The 10243-nt window shown below is 36.4% G+C and overlaps 1 protein-coding gene and 1 pseudogene across 1 annotated transcript; both read right to left on the bottom strand.

The window, feature by feature from the left end:
* Positions 1-3795: 3795 nt before the first annotated feature.
* On the bottom strand, positions 3796-6033 carry LOC116123320 (subtilisin-like protease SBT1.4). Its single transcript, XM_031409112.1, has one exon. The coding sequence runs from the start codon at positions 6031-6033 to the stop codon at positions 3796-3798; it is 2238 nt and encodes a 745-aa protein (XP_031264972.1).
* A 683-nt stretch (positions 6034-6716) lies between these two features.
* LOC116123319 lies at positions 6717-9830 on the bottom strand (annotated as a pseudogene).
* Positions 9831-10243: the final 413 nt, after the last annotated feature.

Raw genomic sequence — 10243 nt, 5'->3', positions numbered from 1 at the left:
ATCTTGCTGTGAAACCATCAATAACATTTTTGTACGAATAAACCATGCGTTGTGGCACGTCTGTGTTTGTTCTTGTAGTGCTAAGTGGCAGAAAAGATTTGTCCCAGTTCTCTAGATCTTCTGATTGCGTAAGAAGTCTACCTTCCGGCTGCTTCACATGGACAATGTAAGTTTGCAAAGTGTTCCTTTCAGTTCCTTGAGCAATGCTGAGATGAAAGTTGAACAAGAGAATGAGAAAAATGACACTCATCTTTGATGGAAAAGTACTGCTCTTCATGAAGTATAAGAGAAGTATCGTACGATTTTTGTGTTTATGTCAGTGGTAGTTTAATGAACTATATATATATACAGCTGAAAGAAGGAGAGATAGCCGGCGGCATCTGATTTCTGTTCAGTTTTGAGTTGAGTATTCCTGTTGGATCATTGTGGTATGGCGCTTTCAGAACTTGGTATATGCTTTTACTCCCGAGACGGCAAATTGGGGTAGTATTTGTTAGTATTTATTTGAAGGACAAGACCAAATCCTCGTACCTTAAGATTCAGTTTTAGTGTTTGGGTTTTACTAGCTTAAGCGTTTGTCTATTCCATTTAACTCAAGGAAAGGGTTTTAAAAATTTCAAATTTGACTGCGCCAACCATGTCAGTACAAGGATATATTATTGGGATTGAGGTATATACCTCTACCTAGGGGTGTGCAAGATTTTTGGGTAGAATTGGAATATGTGGATACTTGGGGTTTCAGTTACAATTCCCAATTGTGTGAAACCGGTGCTGTACGATTCTAGTATCAACACCATTTCCACCAATTCAAGGAACCGGAACTCACCCAAGAATAAAAAACAGAATTGAGATCTGAGTACCCAGGTTGGAACCGGTTTGAGAATCGAGAGTTAACTGAAATTTCGTTGTAATTTTATGTTTCAAATAACAATTTAAGTTTAAGAATTAGGGATCGGGGAATATTGAATGTTTTTTTTTAATCACTTACTGCTTAGTCGCCATGTGAGGGCCTTGCGCAGCCAGATTTGGTAATTGCAAGGCCCACAGTCGACAATGTTCAAAGGGGAGCATAAGCAAGTTCAGTGGTTGAAACCTCTATAATTGATCGATGGGAACCTCGAACTTGTCTAGGGCAAGCGCAAACTCATATTAGGCACTGTCGCAACATCAACTGGTACAAGGAAGAGGCACGGTGGCAAATATCAATCAATCTTAATCCATCAGTTTTATTCCCTTGACTTCACACTGAGTCAGCAACAGGACGCTAGACTCTGCATCTCGATCAATCCAAAACAATTGTTTGCGACCCCTAAGTATGGAGGATTGTCGAGCCAACCTCAGCCTGCCCAATTGATAATCATTGATAGTTCGGTACATAAGCCCATGACCTCTGTAGAAGACTTCAACTTCGAATTCCTTGCTTGGTCAATAGGATCTATTGTGCTCAACACAACGACGACTCCAATCACTCATTCAACTCCATTGTGTAAAGTCATCGTTGTGTAGAGCAATTGATCTTGTCGATTGGTCAATAGGATCTATTGCGCTCTACACAGGAATTGATCTAGAGTAATACTACACATACATCATTTTCACACAACATTTCTCATACAACATTATGTGGCAAGATATGATTGGTTAATTTAAAGTTAAAATTAAACTTTCACCCAATCACATCTTGCCACATAATGTTGTATGAGAAATGTTATATGGGAATGATGTATGTGTAGTATTATTCATTGATCTATTGTCGATTTTATATTTTACATCTTTTAAAAAATTTTAAATTATCAAATTTCTGAAAAAAAAAAAAATGTATAAAAATGATACATAACTATGTTATTGTATATTGTTTAATTTAATATCTAAAAAACAAAAAACAAATAAAATAAAAGAAGACAAAAAATAAATAATATATAAGGGTTTTGCTAAAATTAGAATTATATATATTTAATTGGGGTATTGTTGACAAACGAAAGATATTATTGATTAAGATGTTTTTGTATTTAGATAAGACTCAAATATTTTACCTTTTTACTTTAAGTTAAAAAACAAACAATCATTAAACATCTTCATCTACTAAAATTAGTGACATTCACAGTTAAGATAAAAAAACAAACAGCCGCTAAGCTTTTTATTTTTTGGTAACCAAGGTATTCAGGTCAGCTTACGTGCATATCAATTAACTCTCGGGAGAGAGTAGCATAGCAACCTGCTTCCACGACCCCCACTTAAATCGTAAATGTTCAGATGGGAAATCAAATTTTAGCCTGTGCGCCTATCACACACTATTCTCAGTTCGCCCTAACCATCTAGATTACCCATGATGTAACAGCCCCTAAGCCTTAGTCATTGAACTTGCATCAAAACACTTTATTGGATTATTCGCCTACCACACCAAACAATTATTATTATTATTATTATTATTATTATTTAACAACTGTTTTGGTCTCTTTGTGTTGATGTTTGATTTTGACACCAACGATTTGCACGTGTAAAGTGCTAAGGTGACTTAAGAATTACACGTGAAATGGAAATGAAAGGAAATAAAGCGGAATATGAGATTATATATGTTTGCAGAAACATAAATAAAAGAATGGTAATGACGATTTTTATAGTGGTTCAGATGCTCAAAAGCGAATCCTACATCCACTGTTATTTCATTATTCTCTGACTAATTCTATGATATTGCCGGTAAGGCGTAGAAAGAATGGAGAAATGCTTGGTTTACAGAGAAAGATAATAAAACTCAAATCTATGCCTAACTCTCATATGCACAACCCTTTATTTCATGAAGAGAGGTGCCTATTTATACACATTTGAGGTCAATGTAATGAGTGTTTTGTAAGTTGCCTTGACACATGGAGAGCTTTCATCCGTCAATTTTTTAAAATGAGATAGGATTAGTATGAATATCTTTGAGACGGTATGGGCTTGACAGCTAGTACATTTTGTTTTTTAGACACTTATTGAACTGATATTAGCGTGATTGTTTAGGCATAACACTTTGATTGATATTCTGTGTAAGGATACAACGAGATGCTACCTTGAGTTATACTCGGAAGGAAGGTCGCGAGATGGCTCACCCAAACACTCAAAATTTGTGGTGGTCAAAGAAGGACCGAAAAGAACAAGTGCTCAGCCGCTTTTGAAGCAATTTATCAAAAAAAGAAAAAAACAATTATTTATTTTGTTTCGGTATAATTTGAATATTTTAATACCTAAAGATCACCAACACAGGTTTTTAATTGAACATCGAAGTTAGATCTTATAAATTAACTTTATTAAGTGATTTCATGAATTAGATGTAAATAAGATTGATAGTTAATGAATTTGTGCAACTTATATAGAATCAAGGTAGAAAATATTAACTGATCAAGGTTTACTTGATTTCTAACTAGAATTTGAGCAAGGTTGTAACAAAAGAGCTATTCAACTCCCTTTAAGGTTCATAAATAATGAAAATATACAAGAGGAATGTGGAATTGTGAAAACATTATCAACAATAACATATTCTGATTTTTACTAACACTACTGATAAGTGTAGACAAAGGCATGATTTGTGTAATTAGAATACTGCATTACAATAAAGCATGGTTAACTTCCCTAGTAAAGCGGAAGTATCAAGAACATATAATCAAGGTTCTTGTAGATGTCAAGCCTTTAGAGTACAATGGATATTCCTTAGAAAAATGCAATTATTAGATGTAAAATTAACTTTGATGTGCACCTATTTAGTAGCACAAGTTATATAACGTACTCAACAATTTAGTAGCATCTATTCTTGCTTTTGTTTCAAAAGGAGACAATTATTGGGCTTCGAACGACATGGTCAGTTGAAATCCAACTCAAATTTCCTTCCGAAAATTCTCCAACAGTTCGATTGGTTTTGGAAAATGTGATAGAGTACGTAGCGTTCTCGTTGGTGTTCCTGAAGGTCAACAACGTAGGTTTCACAATTATGCTTACTCCTGCTGGTGGAAGAATTTGAGCACGATAGGATGATCCAGGTTTACCAACATTTATGACTGTTCTAGTGTATGTCTGAGGAGCATCGGTCTTCATGATGATAGAGAAAGAAGGATAATTCAACTGTGGTTCAGTTATTCTTTTAACTTTTGAGCATTGTACATCACGATTTGCAATGGTTGCTACCTGTTTGTCATCATAATTCAAGCCACATAAATAAGGAATGTAATCATTCGGTTGGATGTCATAAACTAGTCCTGGATCATTTGCTTTTGATGGGTTAACATGGCCTGCACCAATCATAAAGGCATTAGCTTGTAAAAGCTTTTCGTCAACAATTGGCTTGTTTTCCCGATTTAATATCTCAGCAGTGGTCATGATGGCAGATTTTATGGCTGCTGGTGACCAGTCAGGATGGCTACTTTTCAGTAACGCTGCAACACCACTAAGATGAGGGCAAGCCATTGAGGTTCCAGAAATCATGTTAAATGTTGATTTTGTGTTAGTGATGTTTTCTATAGAAAACGGCCAAGCAGCTAGAATGTTCACACCTGGTCCAATAATGTCCGGTTTCAAGATTCCGGGGCTTTGTACGTTGGGGCCTCTTGAAGAAAAACCAGCGACTTCTGGAGCAGATTTCTTACCAATTATAGTTCCTTTAAACAAGATTGTTGCTGTTGGTGAAGGTGTTGAGTTTGTATAGGCTTTAATACTCATCCCTGCTGTATAACTCACATGTGCTGCTGGGAGTACATGAGCTTCGGCTAAGGAAGTAAAACCAGAATCCTCGTCATTCATGACAATCATAGCAGCACCACCAGCCTCTTTGACTTCTTTCCCTTTTTCAATTCTTCCTATACCTCCACCTCTCTCACATATCACTACCTTGCCTTGAACATTACCATTTCTTAATGATCTTGGTTTGCACCATGCAGATTCTTGACTACCATTAGCAATAGCACCAGCATAAACAAGAGGCAATTGTGTCAAAGGGAAGTCTTTAGGCTGGAAAAGGGTTTCGCCATCATATTCTTTTCCGTTTCCAAGTTTTGCGGTTGCGATTATGCTTCTATCAGAGTTGCTTCCTCCTACGGTTAGAATCCATGGAGCTTCATTAGACAAAGTTTTGGGAGCTGGTCCGGAATTTCCTGCTGAACAGCTCACAAAAATGCCCTTTTGTATAGCCCTGAATGAAGCCAATGAAATAGCGTCATTAAAGAAAGCCGTGGAACCACCACCAACTGAAAGCGAAATCATGTCAACTCCATCGGCAATAGCAACATCCATTGCAGCCAAAATGTCGCTCTCACGACAACCTGCTTCATTGCAAATTTTATACGTCGCCAAATGAGCTAAAGGCGCTACACCAGCTGCCTCACCGTTGGCCTGACCAAACGCATTAGCTCCTTTTACAAAGTTTCCTGCCGCTGTGCTTGCCGTGTGGGTTCCATGCCCCTCGTCGTCAAAAGGTGTGCTCTTATTTGCAAAATTTCTTGCCCCAATTTGTTTGTTATTACAAGCCGCCCCAACTAAATCGCATCTCCCTTTCCATTTTGGTGGTGGTGGAGACATTCCTACATCGTTGAATGAAGGGTGACCAGGCGTTATTCCTGTATCCAAAACTCCAATAATCACTCCTTTGCCAAAATTTGATTCTTTCCAAAATCCTATATTTTGTTGCAAACCCAAGAAGTTAGGGCTATGCGTTGTGTGCAAAGGCAATATCTTTTCAACATGGGCTGCCACAAACCCTTGTTTTTTTTCCATTTCTTTTACTTCCTCTGGCGATAATTTTGCAGCAAAACCACTAACCACAGTGTTGTAGGAATACACCATGCGTTGTTCCTCATCCGAGTTAGATGTGGAAACTGGCAAAAATGATTTATACCAGCTTTTTCTATCACTTTCCAATGATTGTGTTAAAACTCTACCCTCTTTTGGCTCTGTTACGTAAACAATGTAGGTTGATAAGGTGCTTGGCTCCTTTCCGTTGATCACCTCAGGAATGGCTATTGATGGAGTGAAACTCAACATGAACATGAGGCTAATGACAATTGCCGCCATGGTTTGTTGTCTCTACTATTCTTGTTCTTTCGTATTACAAGAATAGTAGAATATTAATAATTTTAATGTTTTGAGTAACAACACCTAGCATGCACATATTTATAGTATAATCCGTAGAGAAACACAAATAGTTAAGGGTTACGACAAAAAAAGCACAATTTTGTTCCAACAGTATTTTGTTAAAACTGATTAGATCAATTGTCGTATTCAAACCACAACCCTTTTTTTAGTTTCTGTTTTTCTATTATAGTAATTATGCGTGGACTAACTCAATTCAAATTCTATATTAAGAATACAATAATAAAGCTAACAGTTAGATGATTTTCCAAGCTATTTATGGAATTAATCTATTCTTTTCACCATACTAACATCAGTATCATTTTGTTGAAGTTATTTAATTAATTAGAACGAATTCCTAACCAATTTGCTGGTTTCTTAATTTATCGAAGGCAGGAGATATAATTGTAATTAATCAACGGAATTAAATGACATGGCATATCGAGAATATTTAACTCTATTTGATAAATATCCCATTTCCTTTATATTACATATTATTATATATGGCAGTTTAGAAATGTACATATTATAAGAGGATTAATATCAAAATATTCTTTATTCTAAAAATGCATTTTTTATTGTTCAAAACCAGAAAAAAAATATGAATTTATGAAAGCTCTTGTTTTCTATCTAAACACGGCCTCTATCTTAAGCATTTCAAATTTTGTGAAGTTATTTTNGGTTGCCACAAACCCTTGTTTTTTTTCCATTTCTTTGACTTCCTCTGGCGATAATTTTGCAGCAAAACCACTAACCACAGTGTTGTAGGAATACACCATGCGTTGTTCCTCATCCGAGTTAGATGTGGAAACTGGCAAAAATGATTTATACCAGCTTTTTCTATCATTTTCCAATGATTGTGTTAAAACTCTACCCTCTTTTGGCTCTGTTACGTAAACAATGTAGTTTGATAAGGTAGGCTTTGTCAGAAATTGAACCTCACATTTGACACATAAGGTTGTATGAAAAATTTTATACAAAATAGTTTATACAAACAGTATTACTCGGATACGAAACCCAAATCCTTATCACTATTTCAAGAATCACCACTCCTTAATTATAAACATCGACCGTGGAAGTGCTAGGAAGATTAATAGCCCACTCTGGAGCCATGTAACCTTTGGTTCCACAATTCGTGGAGACTTGACCATTTCTTTTGCTTCTCTTGGACAACTTGGCCAGCCCAAAATCTGCTATCTTGGGTTCAAAATTTCAAATTCACTGTCCAGGAGTATGTTTTCAGGTTTCACATCACAATGAATCACCCATTCTAGACACTCGTGGTGAAGATAGGCCAATTCCTTAGCTGTTCCCAGGGCAACTTTAAACTTCTCTTTCCATCCAAAAGTTTTCTGATGAGATTAAGTGTTTGTCCAGGGATAAATTTTCAATATACTCATAGACTAAGAGTTTGTGACTGGCTTTTGAACAGAATCCCCACACTCTCACCAGGTTCATGTGATAGACTTTTCCAATTGTGCTCTCTTCAGCCCAAAATACTTCTTCTCCTTGACAGATATCTCCTAGTCTCTTCACGGCAACCGCCCTTTCATCGGCTAAAACGCCCTTGAACACAACTCCAGAGGCTCCTCAGCCAAGCTCCTCTTGAAATTTTCTGTTACCTTCTTGAGTACGGGATAATTAAATTTCCTGAAATGAATTGATAGTGCACTATATCCATCTTCAACTATAGAATGTACAACATGTCTTAATCTTAAAAGGAGCCACCAACCTGAAGAGAGCTTCAATTGCACCAAGAGCATACAGAAGCTGTAAAGATAATTAGTCCATCTCACTTTCTCCCCAGCAGTAACTTTAGATTCCCTAAAATGGCTAACATGATTAGGACCAGTGAGATTGGGACTAGTGGGTTCCGATGTTTTGAAAGTAGCTGGCACTTTTATATATATAGGTGGTGATTTGAACATTTGGAGAACTATATCCATGCATGGAAAAGCTCACTTCATGTGTAACATATTCCTTCGCCGATCAGCCTATAACTAAATGCTTTACACTGGCAATCATCCAAGCATAATTTCATGCAAGAATATTGATGTAGTCATACTGAAATTGAGATCAAATCCATAGAAATATACTAGCAGAACCTTGATGAATTTCACTTGCTGTTACTTTGAACAAGTTCTATTGAACTGAGGCGTGCTGCGCGTGCAGCCTTTGTTCCAATTAGCCGGTTCAGTGACCTCATAGACTGGAGGGCATGAGCACTTGGGCTTATCTGGTGTTCTGGGGCACTTGGGCTTTTCTGGTGCCTCAAATTCCATGAACTTTACAGTGCTCCAGAACAGCTATCCATGAAACCATCCAGAGTCCGGTGACATTGTTGAGGCTATAAAGCCTTAGGTTCCCGTCATAATCTAGTGTCAGCCTTCTTTTGATCCCAAACCCCATATCTAAAGCACTGAATTGGCATTTGTCACTATATAATAAACTGCCTGTTTCATCTAAAATAGTAATTTTACTACTGTTATATGTTGTTCTTACATTTTGCCAAACGTTATAATCAGAATTAGGCCAATAAATACTTGAAATATCAGGTCCATCATACATCAACCTGAAGGTACTTTCATTAAAATACAGCATAAGCCATAAAATACCCAGAAGCATAAGTTCCATTGCCTAATCTAGAAACCAGCTTTGTGCTCTTAGTGAAGGGTTGGTTAAGAAGCAAAGTATCAGTAGGAAAATCAAAGGTTCTCCATAGAATGTTACTATCTACATCCTCTAAAACAAGATTTCCAGAGTCCAAAAGCTCAGGCTTTAGCAGCCCCAGTAGAGGAGGTGTCAGTCGTCCAAGCGACTGTGCCATCATCATCCCCGAGCACCATGACTCCATTTTTTTGCAAAGAAACTTTTGAGCCCTTTCCATTGACTGGTGTCTCGCGGTTAGCCGTCCAAACAAATGTTCTCTCTTTTGAATCGGTAAACCAGATTGAGAACCGGTAAGCATTCTCACCAAGACTATAAAAGCCACAGGTGAAAGTTTTGTCCGCGGATGTTAACACATTAGAAGTATTTTCAGCTGAGAAAGAAGAGCATCTTTTCAACAAGTTTTGGCTTTCTGATCTTCCAACAGAGATGAATAAGGAAATAAGAACAATGAAAAGGGTTGGACACTTTGAAAATATTAAAGCTTGGTGTCTGATTCTTCTTGTTGGCGATTGTTGTTCCAAGTAGTAATGTGGTCTCTGGTTTTCTTCGTTCTTTATTTAAGAAGAGTTGGTGTATATATCAGTAATGAATAGCCATAAATAATTAATATATATGTATGAGAATTGGGAATTATTTTTCCCCTTTTAAGAGAAGACTTCAGAGACGACGACTAGACCCCTTCTCCAGTCTATTCAACGGCATGTTTTACATCTATTTGTACGTAGAGTTTACCTTCTAATCAAACATTTGTTCAGACAACTGAAAACAGTAGTTCTTTATTCAAGGATCCTTTATGTTTGCCTTAGTTCATTGGGTTTATACATATGTTAATTGTGTTTTCAAAAGTTTCTTCCAGGAGTTAAATCTGTGGATTTAAGATAAATAAGAGTTAATGCTTACATCTATGAAATCATTAAAGTAAGTCTAGGATTTAAATGTTGTTAAAAATAAGGAAAATTTTGGCTTGTACCCTTTGTTCCAATTACCTGGTCCAGTTACCTCATACCAACTCCATGAACACGAAACTGCTCCAGAAGAGCCATCCATGAAACTTCTAGGTCCTGTGACATTGTTGTTTAATTGGGATGACATCAATCAACTCAAATAAAGGGTTTTTGTCGCAACAAGTTAGCGTAACAATAAAGATATCACTTGATTATACCTTTAAAATTGATAAACAAATCTTAATATATCACAGAAACTTAGATCATAAAATTTGAAGTAAAATCTGAATAATTATTGAATCATATCAAAAAACGAATAATGTTTATATAGGGTGATAACCAACTCTAACAACACTTCAAATAAACAAGGAAATAAAATTCAAATTAATTAAAAGAAGAAAATCCTAAATAAAATAGGAAAAAGATACGCAGAAAACTAAAACAGTCTCGAAACATGCCAAAACGGTGAATTTTGGGCTCAAAAACATCCCCCAACAAGGGTACCTTATTTCCAAATCTTAGATCTTAAAATGAGCTTT

The sequence above is a fragment of the Pistacia vera genome, unplaced genomic scaffold (assembly GCF_008641045.1).
Source record: "Pistacia vera cultivar Batoury unplaced genomic scaffold, PisVer_v2 Contig1411, whole genome shotgun sequence".
Classification (NCBI taxonomy): Eukaryota; Viridiplantae; Streptophyta; class Magnoliopsida; order Sapindales; family Anacardiaceae; genus Pistacia; species Pistacia vera.
The sequence above is the reverse complement of the archived record's forward strand: the minus strand, read 5'-3'. Positions and strand labels throughout refer to the sequence as shown.

Excerpts from the sequence above, each read along its gene's own strand:
- LOC116123320 (XM_031409112.1), bottom strand. The coding sequence starts at position 6,033 with ATGGCGGCAATTGTCATTAGCCTCATGTTCATGTTGAGTTTCACTCCA.